Source organism: Serinus canaria, chromosome 25 (genome assembly GCF_022539315.1).
Source record: "Serinus canaria isolate serCan28SL12 chromosome 25, serCan2020, whole genome shotgun sequence".
NCBI classification, from domain to species: domain Eukaryota; kingdom Metazoa; phylum Chordata; class Aves; order Passeriformes; family Fringillidae; genus Serinus; species Serinus canaria.
In genome coordinates this window covers 11943555-11958884 of record NC_066338.1, presented here as the reverse complement: position 1 = coordinate 11958884, position 15330 = coordinate 11943555, and the positions used below count along the sequence as shown (strand labels likewise).

At 65.6% G+C, this 15330-nt stretch overlaps 4 protein-coding genes and 1 long non-coding RNA gene across 17 annotated transcripts; 3 read left to right on the top strand and 2 right to left on the bottom strand.

The window, feature by feature from the left end:
- The first annotated feature begins 297 nt into the window (after window positions 1–297).
- KRTCAP2 (keratinocyte associated protein 2) lies at window positions 298–3517 on the top strand. The gene is made up of 5 exons (XM_050984338.1): window positions 298–419; window positions 1279–1433; window positions 2515–2578; window positions 2780–2846; window positions 3313–3517. Exons 1-5 carry the CDS (start codon window positions 416–418, stop codon window positions 3431–3433), a joined length of 411 nt encoding a protein of 136 aa, XP_050840295.1. The 5' UTR covers window positions 298–415; the 3' UTR covers window positions 3434–3517.
- LOC127060613 (uncharacterized) lies at window positions 435–1272 on the top strand. The gene is made up of 3 exons (XR_007779793.1): window positions 435–738; window positions 822–985; window positions 1063–1272. It is a non-coding gene; the product is annotated as an uncharacterized LOC127060613 (long non-coding RNA).
- Window positions 3518–4135: 618 nt separating the features above from the next.
- Window positions 4136–4804, top strand: DPM3 (dolichyl-phosphate mannosyltransferase subunit 3, regulatory). The gene is made up of 2 exons (XM_050984339.1): window positions 4136–4209; window positions 4469–4804. The coding sequence occupies exon 2, from the start codon at window positions 4475–4477 to the stop codon at window positions 4760–4762; it is 288 nt and encodes a 95-aa protein (XP_050840296.1). The 5' UTR covers window positions 4136–4209; window positions 4469–4474; the 3' UTR covers window positions 4763–4804.
- A 3271-nt stretch (window positions 4805–8075) lies between these two features.
- On the bottom strand, window positions 8076–10554 carry SLC50A1 (solute carrier family 50 member 1). 13 transcript variants are annotated; one of them, XM_030231240.2, is made up of 6 exons: window positions 10442–10554; window positions 9518–9595; window positions 9294–9417; window positions 9063–9221; window positions 8878–8997; window positions 8076–8495 (listed from the first exon to the last, which is right to left on the bottom strand). In XM_030231240.2, exons 1-6 carry the CDS (start codon window positions 10504–10506, stop codon window positions 8394–8396), a joined length of 648 nt encoding a protein of 215 aa, XP_030087100.1. In that variant the 5' UTR covers window positions 10507–10554; the 3' UTR covers window positions 8076–8393. The 13 variants fall into 13 exon arrangements, with proteins under 13 accessions (XP_030087100.1, XP_030087101.1, XP_030087098.1 ...); XM_030231241.2 differs by lacking the exon at window positions 9063–9221; XM_030231238.2 differs by lacking the exon at window positions 10442–10554 and having other exon boundaries at window positions 9063–9203; window positions 9518–10404.
- A 1020-nt stretch (window positions 10555–11574) lies between these two features.
- On the bottom strand, window positions 11575–14762 carry EFNA1 (ephrin A1). The gene is made up of 5 exons (XM_050984336.1): window positions 14634–14762; window positions 13097–13392; window positions 12932–12997; window positions 12628–12678; window positions 11575–12336 (listed from the first exon to the last, which is right to left on the bottom strand). Exons 1-5 carry the CDS (start codon window positions 14732–14734, stop codon window positions 12218–12220), a joined length of 633 nt encoding a protein of 210 aa, XP_050840293.1. The 5' UTR covers window positions 14735–14762; the 3' UTR covers window positions 11575–12217.
- Between the last annotated feature and the right edge of the window lie 568 nt (window positions 14763–15330).

The window sequence follows — 15330 nt, the reverse complement described above, 5'->3', positions numbered from 1 at the left end:
CGGCGCGGGGATGCTGTCGCCGCACCCCCGCGCATCTCCCGACGAGGGACGCTCGGGGAGCGGCGCCGGTGGCGGGCTGCGGGCAGGATGAGCATGGCACCGGTACCGGCGGTGCTCCCGGGGGTGCTCCCGAGGGTGCTCCCGAGGGGGGTCCCGGTGCCGGTCCCGCTGCTGGGTGCGGGGATCCCGTCCCCGCGCTGTTCCCGTCCCCGCCGCCAGAGGGGGCTCCGAGACGGCGCGGACTTGCAGTGCCACTCCCGGCCGCCGGGGCGCGCAAGCTGTGAGGGGCGGGGCCTCCCGCGCATGCGCAGTGGCGCGGCACGGCGGTGCTGCCGTGTCCCGGCTGCGCGCGGGCGGAGTGCGCGTGCGCGGAACGGTGGCACCGGGAGCGGCACCGGGACGGGCTGGGGGCACCATGGGTAACGGGGGGGGGGGAGAGGGGGGCACGGGGGTTACCGGGGGGAACGGAGACAGGCGTCGTGATGAGAATGCTGAGGGCACGTGGGGTAATGGGGGCGTAACGGGGGTGACCGAGACGGGAGGAGTACCGGGGATAGCGGGGGGGAACGGGAAATGACGGGGAACGGGCGGTACCGGGGCACGGGGATAACGGGGCAGGGGGCAGTGGGGAGTGGGAATGGAGATGTGGCGGGGCAGGAGGGTGTTAGGAACACGGACGGGGTTAACGGGAACGGGGCGTACCGGGGATAGGGAATGGAGGTGTGATGGGGCAGGAGGGTATCGGGGGACACGGGGATAACGGGGATAACGGGAACGGGGGGTACCGGGGATAGGGAATGGAGGTGTGATGGGGCAGGAAGGTATCGGGGACACGGGGATAACGGGGATAACGGGAACGGGGGGTACCGGGGATAGGGAATGGAGGTGTGATGGGGCAGGAAGGTATCGGGGACACGGGGATAACGGGGTTAACGGGAACGTGGGGTACCGGGGATAGGGAATGGAGGTGTGATGGGGCAGGAAGGTATCGGGGACACGGGGATAACGGGGTTAACGGAACGGGGTACCGGGGATAGGAATGGAGGTGTGATGGGCAGGAAGGTATCGGGGACACGGGGATAACGGGGATAACGGGAACGGGGGGTACCGGGGATAGGGAATGGAGGTGTGATGGGGCAGGAAGGTATCGGGGACACGGGGATAACGGGAGCTGCGGGGCAGCTGCGCTGGGGGAACGGGGGCACAGCACGGGCCTGAGCTCAGCCCTGGGTCTGGCCCCGGTGCCGGTGCCGGTGCTGAGCCGGCCCCGGGGTGCAGCCGTAGGCACGGGCACGTCGCTGGCGCTGTCGTCGCTGCTGTCGCTGCTGCTGTTCGCAGGGATGCAGATGTACAGCCGGCAGCTGGCCTCCACCGAGTGGCTCACCATCCAGGGCGGCCTGCTGGGCTCGGCGCTCTTCGTCTGCTCCCTCACAGCATCCCGGGGCCACCGGAGGGGCTGGAGGGGATAGGGGGCTGGGAACAGGAGCACAGAGGTGGGGGGAGCAGCCCCCATAACACCTCCCCACTGCGCCTCCAGACTGGGCCTGATGCCCCATTACACCCCCTATGGGCCCCATTGCACCCCTAAACTGGGCCTGGTGCCCTCCTCATTGCACCCCCAAACTGGGCCTTGGTGCTCTCCCCATTGCACCCCCAAACTGGCTCTGGTGCCCTCCCCACTGCACCCCCAAACTGGCCCTGGTGCCCTCCCCATTGCACCCCTTTTGGCCCTCACTGCACCCCCAAACTGGGCCTGATGCCCTCCCCATTACAGCCCCCTTTGGCACCCATTTCACCCCCAAACTGGCCGTGGTGCCCTCCCCAGTGCACCCCCAAACTGCCCCTGGTGCTCTCCCCATTGTACCCCTAAACTGGCCTTGGTGCCCTCTCCATAGCACCCCCTGTGGCACTCACTGCACCCCCAAACTGGGCCTGATGACCTCCCCCCGCCACACCCCTATGGCCCTCACTGCACCCCTAAAGTAGCCCTGATGCCCTCCCCACATTTCACCCCCAAACTGGGCCTGGTGCCCTCCCCACATTGCACCCCCAAACTGGGCCTTGGTGCTCTCCCCACTGCACCCCCGAACTGGCCCTGGTGCCCTCCCCACTGCACCCCTAAACTGGGCCTGATGCCCATCCCCATTACACTCCCCTATGGGCCCCATTGCACCCCCAAACTGTCCCTGGTTCCCTCCCCATTGCACCCTCAAGCTGGCCCTGGTGCCCTCCCCACTGCACCCCTGAACTGGCCATGGTGCCCTCCCCACTGCACCCCCAAACTGTCCCTGGTTCCCTCCCCATTGCACCCTCAAGCTGGCCCTGGTGCCCTCCTCATTGCACCCCCAAACTGGCCCTGGTTCCCTCCCCATTGCACCCCCAAACTGGGCCTGGTGCCCCCCCCCACTGCCCCCCCAAAGTGGCCTCACACCTTGCAGCGGGCCCTTCCCTGCAGAGGGGGGATGGGAAATGAGGACAGCAGGATCCCGTTGTGTGCCTTAACTCCACACCCAGGCCTTCAACAACCTGGAGAACCTCATCTTTGGGAAGGGCTTCCAGGCCAAGATATTCCCTGAGAGTAAGTGATGAGGGAGCCCAGGAGGGGACACAGAGGTGACCAAAGGGCTGGGGGTGCTCCAGCAGTGGCACTGGACGGTCCCAGCCCTGCCCTGGAGCTGTGACAGCTCCCCTGGAGCTTTTCCTGGGTCTGGGGGAATTCTGCTGCCCCCCATCCCCAGGGGCAGCCCTGCAGCACCGTGTGTCTCCTGCTTCTCCACAGTCCTCACCTGCCTCCTGCTGGCCCTGTTCGCCTCTGGCCTCATCCACAGGGTCTGTGTGACCACCTGGTAGGTCCAGAGCTGCCCTGGGTGGGGGGGAGTGACCAAGGGGACACCAAGGGGGCATGGGGGAGGCTGGGCAGGGCCAGGAGTGCTAGGGACTTCAGGGGGCTGGTGGGAAGGGCAGGGGAGTGGGATCCAGGGGGAAATTGTTGGTTTAGAAAGGGCAGTGGAGTGGGATCCAATGGGAAATTGTTGGTTTGTTGGTTTCGGAAGGGTAAGAGAGTAGGATCCAAAGGAAATTGTTGGTTTAGGAAAGACAGGAGAATTCAATCAAATGGAAATCGTTGGTTTAGGAAGGGCAGGAGAGTGGGATCCAAGGGAGGGTGTTTAGGAAGGGCAGGGGAGGGGGATCCAGGGGGAAATTGGTTCAGGAAGGGCAGGGGAGTGGGACCCAGGGGGAAAGGTGTTGGGGTGAGCCTGGCATGTTCCTGCCCCCAGCAGCTGAGCAGCCTCTTCCCTTCTGCCCTCGTAGCCTCATCTTCTCCATGGTGGGTCTCTACTACATCAACAAGATCTCCTCCACTCTCTACCAGTCCACAGCGCCCGTCGCTCCTCCTGCCAAGGCTGTTGGCAAGGGCAGGAAGAGAAATTGATGTCCTGCTGCCCCTTCCTGGGGCAGCCCCTTCCCTGTGGCCGATCCGGGACTCCCCCCTGCCCAATAAAGCCATTTCTTTGTAGCTTCTTGTCCCCTGTGCCAACTGCCAGCCCAGTTCCTGGCCCTGCTGTGTGCCAGTGTGGCTGGAAGTGGCCCTGGAGCCTGGGGTAGGTTCCGGGTTGCCCAGGGGTGGCCAAGGGTGGGGGATGTGCTGCTGGCATCTTGTGTGCCCTGCCAGGGAGGAAAATCCCAGTGGAGCCAGGATTGGAGCAGACTCTGGAGTGGCCAGGGGGCTGTGGGGGTCCAGCCCCAGCTGCCACCAGACCGCTGGCACAGCTCAGGCTGCTGCCTTTTGGCAGGGCATCACAGACTCGTCTGTGCCCTCCGCACGACACCGGGGGGGCACCGGGGGTGCCCGGCTGGAGAGGGGAGGGTGGGAACGGTGCGGTTCCCGCAGCCGTGGGAGGGCGGGCAGGACTCGCTCCCACGCCGGGTCCCTGGCACCCCTCCGGCCGGACGTGGAGGAAACCAGATGCTTCCTGCGGCCTCGGCGGCGGCCGACAAAGCCCGGCGCTTCCTGCGGCACCGGGAGCGGGGCCGGACCGGGGCTCCCGGAGGGCTCCCGGTGGTGCCGTGCCCCGCCAGTAGGGGGCGCGTTCTGACGCCGCTCCGCCGAACTACAATTCCCGGCAGCCCTCGCGCGCGGCAGTGCCGTGACGTCATCGCCGCGCCGGGCGGGGAGCGGGACCGGCACCGGGAGCGGGACCGAGCCAGGTGGGGGTGGGGGTGGGGGTGGGTCTGGGTTCGGGTCTTTGGGGAGGGCTCGGTGCGGCTGGCGGAGGCCCAGGGGGAATTGGGGCCGCGCTCCGGTCAGGAGGTCCCGGGGGAGACTGGGCCCGTTGCGGGGCTCTCCGTCCCTCCCGGTTCCCTCCTCCTCACTTCTCTCCCCATCCCCTCTCCCCCCTTTTCTCCCCTGTTCCCCTCATGGCTCTCCCACTCTACTCTTTCCCTTCTCACACCCCTCTCCTCTCAGGCCGCCATGACCAAGCTGGCCCAGTGGCTCTGCGGACTCGCCCTGCTGGGCTCGGCCTGGGCCGCGCTGGCTCTGGCCCCGCCGGGGCTGCAGCCGCCGGCCCCGCTCCGCCAGGCGCTGCTGCCGCTGCCCGTCTACCTGCTCGTGGCCTTCGGCTGCTACTCCCTGGCCACCGTGGGCTACCGCCTGGCCACCTTCAACGACTGCGAGGAGGCGGCGGCCGAGCTGCAGGAGCACATCAGGGCGGCGAGGGACGACCTGCGGCGGCGGGGGCTGCGCCTGGCAGCACAATAAAGGACCGGGACGGTTCTGGCCGTGCTCTGTGTGACCCCGGGACAGTGCTGGCCGTGCTGTGTGTGACACCGGGACAGTGCTGGCCGTGCTGTGTATGACATCGGGACAGTGCTGGCCGTGCTCTGTGTGACCGGGACAGTGCTGGCCATGCTGTGTGTGACACCGGGACAGTGATGGCCGTGCTCTGTGTGACCCAGGACAGTGCTGGCCATGCTGTGTGTGACACCGGGACAGTGATGGCCGTGCTCTGTGTGACCGGGACAGTGGTGGCCGTGCTGTGTACAACCCTGGGACGGTGGTGGCCATGCTGTGTGTGACACCTGGACAGTGCTGGCCGTGCTCTGTGTATGTGACACTGGGACAGTGCTGGCCGTGCTGTGTATGACACCGGGATAGTGCTGGCCGTGCTGTGTGTGACCGGGACAGTGCTGGCCGTGCTCTGTGTGACCGTGGTGGCCATGGTGTGTGTGACACCAGGACGGTGCTGGCCGTGCTGTGTGTGACACCGGGACAGTGGTTGCCGTGCTGTGTGTGACCAGGACGGTGCTGGCCGTGCTGTGTGTGACACCGGGACAGTGGTTGCCGTGCTGTGTGTGACACCGGAACGGTGCTGGCCGTGCTCTGTGTGACCTGGGACGGTGGTGGCCGTGCTGTGTGTGACACCAGGACGGTGGTGGCCGTGCTGTGTGTGACCCAGGACGGTGGTGGCCGTGTTGTGTGCGACCCGGGACGGTGGTGGCCGTGCTGTGTGTGACCCGGGACGGTGGTGGCCATGCTGTGTGTGACACCGGGACGGTGGTGGCCGTGCTGTGTGTGACCTGGGACAGTGGTGGCCTTGCTGTGTGTGACCCGGGACGGTGGTGGCCGTGCTGTGTGTGACCCGGGACGGTGGTGGCCGTGCGGTGATGGCCGTGCTGTGTGTGACCCCAAAACACGGCGGGGGCTCCGGGCTACAGGCACTGGGAGCCTCCGGGGGCTGCTGGAAGGCACCCAATGGAGTCACCGGGTTCTCCCGGGGGATCGTTTGAATCTCAGGGTGTGCGGGTTTGGGGGTTCTGTGAAGGGCAGGGTTTCCACATGGGCACTGGGAGCCTCGGGGGCCGCTGGAAGGCACCCGAAGGAATTATTTTAGTTTTGCCGGGGGGATCGCTCGGATCTCGGGGTGTGCAGGGAGGGTTTGGGGTTTCTGTGAAGGGCAGGGTCTCCATGCACGTCCCCCAGCCGGTGCTGTCCCTCGCTCAGCTCTCTGGAATTTGGCTCTGAAGCGGGATGTGGCATCGGGGCCGTGCCCCAGACACATTCCCGGCTCAGATGTGGTTCACCCCCTCAGGTGGGAGCTGGAGGAGCCTCATCCCGTCCCGCTGGCCGAGTTCCCGGCAAGGAGGAGAGGGACTGGTAGGGTGGGGTTGGGCGACACAGCCTTTAAATTGCAGCATGGTGTCCCCCACGCCCCGGCAGCTCCAGGGAAGCTCCCCCGACTCCTCTGCCCATCCACAGCACCACACTGGGCTTCACTGGGAAGAGGGAGGGGTGGGGGGCTCTGTCTGGGGAGGGGCTCACTCCTGGGGACCCCCATTCCTGCTCTCTGACCCCGTGTGCAGGAACTTGCTGCCCTGGCAGCCACCAGCTCCTCCAGCCAAAATACTTTGGGATTTTAATTAGCAGCTGTGTATGCTCTGCAGAAAGGAGCAGTTGGGAGGATTCAGGTTAATTAGCAGGAGCAGCTAATTAGCTGTTTCCTGAGCAGCAAAGGCTGGTGGGAGCAGAGTGGGAAGCTCTGAGCCCTCCCTGGCACACAAGTGATTGGGAGGTGACATTGCCCTGGATTTGACCACGTGGGGCCCTGGTGGGGTCAGGACCACAGCAGTGCTCTGGGGGCTTCTGACAGCCTTATGTGGGCTACTCAGGGTCATCAGGGGCTACGCACAGCCAGGCAAGGGCTCCTTATGATCATTCAAAGGGGCTACATCTATCCAGTGGTTACTTGTGGTCATGCAGGGGCTACTCATGACTCTCTGCAGGCTACTCTTGGCAATCTGGCCCCATCCTGGGGCTATTTGTGGCCATCAGGGCTACTGACAGACAAGCAGGGGGCTCCTTGTGGCTTTCCAGGGGCTACTTACAGCCATCTGTGAGCTACCCATGACCGGGTGCAGGCTACTCGTGGCAATCCAGAGCCTGTACTCATGGCAATCCAGGGCCTCTACTCATGGCCTTCAAGAGGCTACTTATGGTCATCCAGGGGCTACTCAGGGCAATCCAGAGCCTCTACTCATGGCCTTGAGGAGCTCCTCCCAGCCCGTGTGGCAGCAGCTCCTCCCTGCATGGAGGCATCTGGGAGCTGGCACGAGGGGCCACGTCACAGCCGCTCCCGGCACGGGGCAGCCGGAGCGACCGGTTGGCAGCCAAGGTGTGGCAGTGGAGAAAGCTGCCCTTTCCCCAGGCTGTAGGGCCAGTCTGGGAGCCCTTTCCCCAGCATGTGGGGCCAGCCTGGGAGCTCTTTCCCGAGGCTGGGGGACTCCTCCCTGCTGGACCAAGTCCCTGGAGCAGCCAGAGCAGGCATGGGGAGCCCCAGCTGCAAAGGGCAAGACAGAGCACGCCAGGAGCTCGTCCTCCTTCCCTTGGTACCACGCTCAGCTCTGTCCCTTTATATGGATTTTTGCAGGCTGTGTGTGAGGTGTGCACAAGCAGCACAGCTCCTGCCAGCATCCTTCATCCCAGCTGTGTCATCTGGCTGGAGTGTGGGATGAGGCTCCTTGCTCCTGGGAGGGTCCTGCATAGGGTGGGAGTCTCCTTCTGCAAGGCTCTGGTGTCTGCTGTGTGATTTGGCCCTCCACTAAAGCATGAGCCTGATATCTTCATTCTGTATTGCTGTTAATTGGTTAATTGACAGAGCATCGATGTTTGATCCAGGCCTGCTCGATCTGCAGGGGTTTAGCAAGGATTCCCATCGATTCCTGTTGCTCTCTGTGACCAGAGAGCTGCTGCCACCGTTTCCTAGTTCTTGCCATGGTGGCTGCTCATCATTTCCACACTTCTACCCCCACACTGTGATGGGTGGCTCCCTCAGGGTGCTCAGAGCAGCACTGGCTTCCCTGGGGTTCCCTCATGGCTCCAGTGAGGCTGATGCCTACCGAGGGTTTGCCAGACCCCAGGGTGTATCAGAATGAACGCCCCCCACACCAAGTAGCCCCTGTATGGCCATAAGCAGCCCCCCTGGTTGGCCACAAGGAGCTCCCAAAGCAGCTGTAGGGCCAAGAGCTGTACCATCCTCTGAGCAACACCATCCTCTGCAGCAGGTACAAGAAGCAGGCACTGGGAAGTCTCTGATTTATTAAAAGGCACTTGAATCCATACAAAAGTGACACCTGGGCCCCTGGAAGCCACTCAAAATCCCTGCCCCTTGAAATCCTGCTGCCAGGCAGGGTCATAGGCATGGAAAACAATCCTCCTACCCTGGGGTTTGAGGGGCTTGTGGTACCCCAAAGGATTCTCTGAGAGCTCCAGGGCCTTCGCTGAAGGATGCAGGGCTGGAGGCAGGAGGTCCTTCCTGGTGTCCCACTGGGAGTGGCCAAGGGGACAGCGGTGGGGCCAGCCCAGGCCAGAGTTGGGGTGCTCCTGAGGGCACCTCTCAGGCAGGCAGGGGGCTGTAGGGCTTGTCCTGCTCTGGCCTGTACTTCTGGAAGAGCCAGAACCTCACGAGGCTGGTGACGATCCCTGGCACGTTGGGGACCTGTGGGAGGACATGGGGGGACAGTGGTGCCAGGGGAGGTTTATTGCCCCATCTCAGCTAATTAATTAAAATCAATAGACACCATGCTGAGCCTTGTCACCCTTGGCTGGGTGACACAGGCGGTGCTGAATGGGGTCAGTGCCAAGTGCTCAGCTGAGCCATGAGAGGGGAATGGGGTGGGGTGGGATGGGATGGCAGTGGGGTGGGGATGGGACAGGATGGGATGGGATAGGGGTCAATGGGGATGGAGTGGGGTGAGATGGGGCAGGAGGGGGACAGAACAGAATGGGGATGGGACTGCGTGGGATGCAATGGAGTAGGATGGGTTGGGACATGATGAGATGGGATGGGCACCCCTCAGCATTCCACCACCCCAACGCACTGTGATGTAGGGATCATGGAGCTGCAGGCCATAGAGTGTCCAGCTGCTGGAGGCCACAAGGGTGGTGACGGTCAGGGGAAAGGACAGGCACCGCGTCGACTTGCATCGGACAACCTTGGCCTGCAGGAGCAAATGTCAGGCAGGGCCCAGGCTGGCAAGCCCCAGCTCTGCCAAGCCCCACACACCAGGTCAGCCAGCGGTGAGAGGTACATGCTGATAGTGAAGATGCTGCAGAAGAGCCCCAGGTGTGTCAGGCGTGTCCCTGTGTCAACCAGGATGGTGAAGTAACCACAGCCAGTGACCACCACAGCCAGGAGCAGCAGGACCTGAAGCAGCACGGGGCGCTGGGAGGGACAGCAGGGGGACGTCAAGGTGAGGGTCCCCATCCTCCCCATCACCCCAGGCTCTTGCCCCACCTTGGCAGGGCTGTAGTAGAGATACACCAGGATGTAGAGGGTCTGCAGAGCTGCCCCGATGGCGTTGACGGTGATCACTGTCCCGTCCCCCTTCAGGCAGCCATAGCCCAACCAGCTCAGGTTGCTGCAGGGATATGGCACCGGCACTTGGCTGCAGCCTGGGGGATCCCCCCTACCCCTCAAATCTCTATGACCCCCCTCCCCAGGACCTGACCCCGCTGTACTTGGCATCAGTGGTGAGGAAGGGCAGGAACTGGATGTTCTCCACACTCTTGGTCGCCAACATCTGGCGCAGGTCAGACCTGGGGAGGGCGGAGGGCAGCATCCTCCTGGGTGCCCGGCAGTGCTGGGGTGGGAGGGCTCCAGTCTCTCCAGTGGGCAGCCAGCAGGCACTGCATCCCCCCCTCCTCCTTCCCCTGCACCCCCAGAACTCAGCACCACCCCCAATCCCTCTGCACCAGCCATCCATGGCCCACTGCACCCCCAAACTGTGCCTGGTGCTCTCCCCATTGCACACCCCTATGGCCCCCACTGCGCCCCCAAACTGGGCCTGATGCCCTCCCCATTGCACCCCCTATGGCCCCCATTGCACTCCCAAACTGGGCCTGGTGCTCTCCCCATTGCACTCCCAAACTGGGCCTGGTGCTCTCCCCATTGCACCCCCAAACTGGGCCTGGTGCTCTCCCCATTGCACCCCCAAACTAGCCTTGGTGCTCTCCCCATTGCACTCCCAAACTGGGTCTGGTGCTCTCCCCATTGCATCTCTGTGGCCTCCACTGCAGCCCCCAAAATGCCTCTGGTGCCCTCACTATTGCACCCCCTGCCCTCCCACCAGGCCCCACACTGCACCCCAAAACCAGCCCTGGTGTCCTGATCGCACCCACGAATCCCCTATGGCCCCTCCTGCACCCACAAATCCCCCTCCCCCAGGCCCCCACTGCACCCCAAAACCGGCCCTGGGATCCTCATTGCACCTTCATCCCCCATGGCCCCCCTGCACCCCCAAGGCCCCTCCATGCACCCCAAAACCGGCCTTGGGGTCCCCCCCTGGCACCCCCAGCGCTCCCGGCCCTCAGCGCAGCCCCGAGCTGGCCCCGGTGCGTTCCCCATCGCCCCCGCCCCGCCCGGGGCCGCCGCCGATCGCTCACAGGCCGGTGGCGAACATGGCGAGGGTGGCGGCCAGGCAGACGCCGGCGAGCACCGACAGGACCATGCTGGAGCCCGGGCAGCGGCGGCGGGAGCGCGGCGGGGCCGGTGCTGCCCGCGGCGCAGCGGAGCGGGGCGGGGCGGGACGCACTACCGGGGAGGGGCGGCGGGGATCCGGCTGCGAGCGGGGGGAGCAGCGGCGGCTGCACCGGCGTGACCGTTCCGCGGGCACCGGGGCCGGTTTGGGGGGGAGGAAGCACCCCCGAGGTGTCGTGTATTGAGCGCCCCACTTCAGGTCTGGGGGTCCCTGGGCATCCCCAGGGTGAACCTCATGGTGCAGATTGCACAGCTCGGGGGGTCTCACACCCCTGTGAGGCCAGCTCCCCACCCCCACCTCCTGCAGGAGTCACATATCCCTGTGACAACAATTCCCCAGGATCCTGCAACCCTGGGATCCACGTTTCCCCTGTGACCCCAGAGTGCCCCTACACATGCTGGGGGTCACTTATCCCTGGGATCCACAATTTCCCAGGATCCTGCATCCCTGGGCTCCACGTTTCCCCCATGACCCCACTGCCCCAGGTGTACCCACATATCCTGGGGGTCACTCATGCCTGAGACCCCTCCATCTCTAGGATCCCCCACATTCAGGTGGTGCCACAAAATCTCACCTCTCCAGGACCCTCCCTCCCTGCAGTTCCCAATTCCCAAACCCCTGTGATCCCAGCTCCCTGCACCTACAGTGTCTCACCCTGAGGGACCCCACATTCCTGGGGTCACCCCGTGGGGGTCCCTGGGGTGCAGCCGGGCTGTGTCCCCTGCCCAGCCCCCTCCTCGCCAGCGGTGGGATTTATCCCATCCCTTGGAGTCTGTCCCATTCCAGTGGGGCTTGTCCTGGGACAAACCCCTGCCCCCCACCTGGAATCTCACTGCAGTGCAGGGGGAGGGGTCCCTACCCTCAGGGGAGGCCTTTGTGTCACCAGATAAAGCCGGGGACAGTGCCAGCCACTGTGGCACTTTGCCACTTAACAGCCCCGTGCAAACACCAGCCAATTAATTAATTAACCAGCCCAACCCCCCACAGGGCCAGGAGAGCCTTGGCCCAGGGGGGTGGGGGAGGTCTCAGGAGCTCGGCATGGTTTTGGTTATTTATTCCCGACAATGGTATAAAAAGTCCCGTGTTAGAAAGCTGTACAAAGGGGGTGCTGGGGGGCCCCTCCGGCACCCAGCGGAGGGGAGGGATGGGGAAGGGCCAGGGGATGAAGGAAGGGGTAGGGGTGCAGCACAGTGAGGAGTGGGATGCTTCTCATAACCCCGCTCCCCTGGCTGCGGGGCATCTCCAGCCTGTCTGTGCTCCCTGGCCACTGACACTGGGGGTAAGCAGCCCCCTGCACTGGTGTCACCTGGCCACCCCTACGTCCCCGCCTGCAGGACACATTCCAGTTCCAGCCCACCACGGAGAAAGCCCCGAGGGTGGTGGGCGAGCTCAGCTGTGGGGCAGGGGTGCCAGCCCCCTGCCCCTCTCCAGTCTGGGGCACCTCAGCCCCTCCAGCTCCAGGCTCCTGCTCGGCCTCTGGCTGCCAGGAACATCCTGGAAGGGCCAGGGAAGCCTGAAGGCTCCAGCTGCTCCAATGGCTTTGGGCCCTCCAGCCCCATAATACTGACAAATCCTTTCCTTGCCCAGATGTGCACAGGGCAGGGCACCCGGGGCAGATGTGCAGGGACCACGGGGGTCCCCAATGGCCACAGCCTCGGTGGGTCCGGGCACGAGGGGCAGCTCAGAGCCCCTGTGGCAGCAGGAGGGGCAGGAGGAGGCTGATAAAGGTGAAGGGGCGGCTGCTGCTGCGCATGGCCGAGTTCTGCCCCACGCTCCTCAACACGTGTGCAGCTGCATCATCTGCAGGGGGAAAAAGAGAGGAGCCGTCAGCAACCAGCAACCCCAAAAGACAAGCTGTACCCCAAACCAGCAGCACATCCCCCCTGCAGAGGGTTGCCATCAGCTTTGCTACCTCAGCCAGCTCCAGAGCCCCCCAGGAAGGGCAGATCAGCCTCAGTGCTCCCGGCAAACCCCCAGCTGGCTGTGTTCAGGCCAGTGCCCCCCACCTGCCTCCCCACCCAGGTTCAGCCTGGCGCCCCCCAAAACACCCTGCCACCCCAGAAGGGAACCCACCCTGAGCCCCCAACACACCTGCCTGGATCCTCCCCTTCTGTGTCGAGGCTGGGGCAGGTGGTGCCGGAGCTGCAGAGCAAACAGGGGGTCACGGAGGGACGGGCAGCACCCCAACCTTCCCAAAATCCCAAAATCCCGTTTCACTGTGGGCTGTCTCCCCCCTCCCTGCCCCCACCAACACCTTCCTGGCCAAGCTGCGCGTGCCCACACCCCGGGCTGGCCAGGGGCCACGGCCAGGCCGTGACTCAGCGCAGCCAAGGCCACGCTGGGAAGGAGGGGACGCGGGGGGGCCCCGAGGGGGTGGTGATGTGGTGATACTCACTGCCTTTGCCTGTCACCATCACCTTCAGCTTCAGGCAGGCTTCACCGTGGTGGTGGATGGGCTTGGCTGTGAAGGGAGAGGCAGGTTAGGAAGGGAGGGGGGGAGCCTGATGGGAAATCCTTGCAGCACCTCGCAGCCCCCCCCCCGCAGCCCCCCAGCACTCACAGATGTAGTAGTAGCTGTGTCCCTCCCTGAACTCCTTGCCCAACGTGAAGGGAGTGAAGCGCTGGAACTTCTCTGAGAACTTCTCGGGGCCGTGCAGGGCGCTGGGCTTGTCGCATTCCCAGCGGATCTGCTCCTTGGAGCTGGGCTTGCAGGCCTGGTACTCCTCGAGCTCCACCAGGTACAGCGTGTAGCGCTCCATGGCCCGGGGGTCCACGCTGCCCTCCTCGTAGTGGGGGCAGATGATATCCAGGTAATCATTGAGACGAACCTCCACCGTGTAGTCACTCCACAGAAACCTGTGGCAGGAGGGTCGGCGGGGGGGTGTCAGCTCTGGGTTAGGGGCTTTACTTGCACCCCCAAATCCCCCATACCCGGGGGGCAGCACCCTGGCCACGGCAGCGCTGCCTGGGGGCACCCTTGGGTGCACCCTTCCCTGTGCTGAGTCTTGCAGCACCTGGAATAGCTTCGAAAGGGCAGCGCCCCCTTCACTCTCCCTCCGGCTCGTCCCCCCGGCAGTGAGAGGTGAGCGCACCCCACTTCCCAGCTCTCCCCAAGAGCCGGGGAGCAGGGAGGGGACCCGCTGGGACGCGCAGCCTGCCCGCACCCTGCCCGGCCCAGCGCTGCCGGAGCAGGAGGCGTCGCGGCTCTCGCCGTGGGGCAGCCAGCCCGGCTCCAGCTGCGCCCCACACCCCAGCCGGGGGGGGCACGCCGGGGGCCTCCGCAGGGCCCCTACCTTGCCGGCTGTGGTGGCCTCGAGAGGGCACAGCCACCTACGGGAGCACCCCAAAAACCTGCGGGGGCAGACAGAGGACGCAGCCCTACAATCTGGGGGAGTCCTACAGCCGTGGGGGGCACGGCCTGGGCAGGGGGGAGAAGCCCCACAAGCTGGGGAGGGAGTGACTCAGCCCAGGGAAGAGGGGAAGCCCCAGATCTCCTCACGGGTGCCTGAGTGTGGGGCACCCCCACAGCCTGGGGGTCTGGAGAGTGTGGGGGGTTCCCCAAAAGGCAAGGCGAACACTCCGAGAGCCTGAGAGAGCTCATGCCCTGGGAGAGCACCTCTACAACCAGAGGGAGACACGGCTGCGGCCGTGGGGGGACCCCAAGAACCTGTAGGGCTGTAGCTTGAGATGGGGTCACTCCGCAGCCCCGGCGGCCGGTGAGCGGGGGGCCCCGATCCAGGTCTACCCCCCCGCACATCCTGCCCCGTGTTTGTCAACACGGTCCCCGGGGCCGGCGCCGGGGCTGGCGCCGCGCCCCCCCCGCGGGAAGGAAGCGGCCCCTTCGCACGGCCCTGGGAACGGAAAGGCCCCCCCGGGCGCACCTGGACCGGCCCCGCCGCCCCCCGCACGGCCCCGTCGGCTCCGCACCGAGCTCCGCACCGGCCCCGCCACCTCGTCCCGCCGCCCGCCCCGCACAAAGGCCGCCGGGGAGCGGAGCGGCGCCGCCCGCGCCCTCGGGGCGGCCGGTGCCGGGCTCGGTGCGCGTTTGCGGGGGGGGGGGGGGGGGGGAATCCCGGTGGGAGGAGGGGGTCACTCACCGGGGGTTGGAGCTGTTCCAGAACACCGTGTGCCGCTCGGCCGCCGCTGCCCAGCACAGCCCCAGCCCCAGCAGGGCCAGGGGCACCCCCGGCTGCCCCATCGCTCCGCGGGTGCTGCGCTCCACGGGCGGCCCCTCGCCCGCCCCCGCCTTATGTACGGCCCCGCCGCCGCCCCGCCCCCGCCGCCGCCCCGCGCTCGCACAACAACACACGGGACAAGGCGCGGGGAGGGGGGGGGGACGACGACACACACACACACACGACACACCCCCACCGGTATCGATCAGGGTGACGGAAACCATCCCCACACCGAGAGCAGCACCGGCGGGGACACGCACTCCCGGACACCGGGACCGGCAGCAGGCGGGGGGACGCAAACCCTCCCTACCGAGACCGGCGATAACCGGGACACAAACACACCCCCCCAGAACCAGGACCGGGCCGGGGACACAAATCCCAGCCCCCCCCCCCCCCCCCCCACCGGGAACGGCACCGGGAAGGGGACCCAGTCCCCTGACAATGACCAGCACCCTCCCCACACACAACACCACCCTCCAGGTCCACCCCACCTCCACACACACCCCATCCCCCCACACGGCACCGGCACGGAGCAGAGCCACCCCCCAAAAAGTGACCCACACCGGGCAGGGACTCCGCACACACACTGGGGGCTGTGGGTGCACGATGGGGGCTGTGC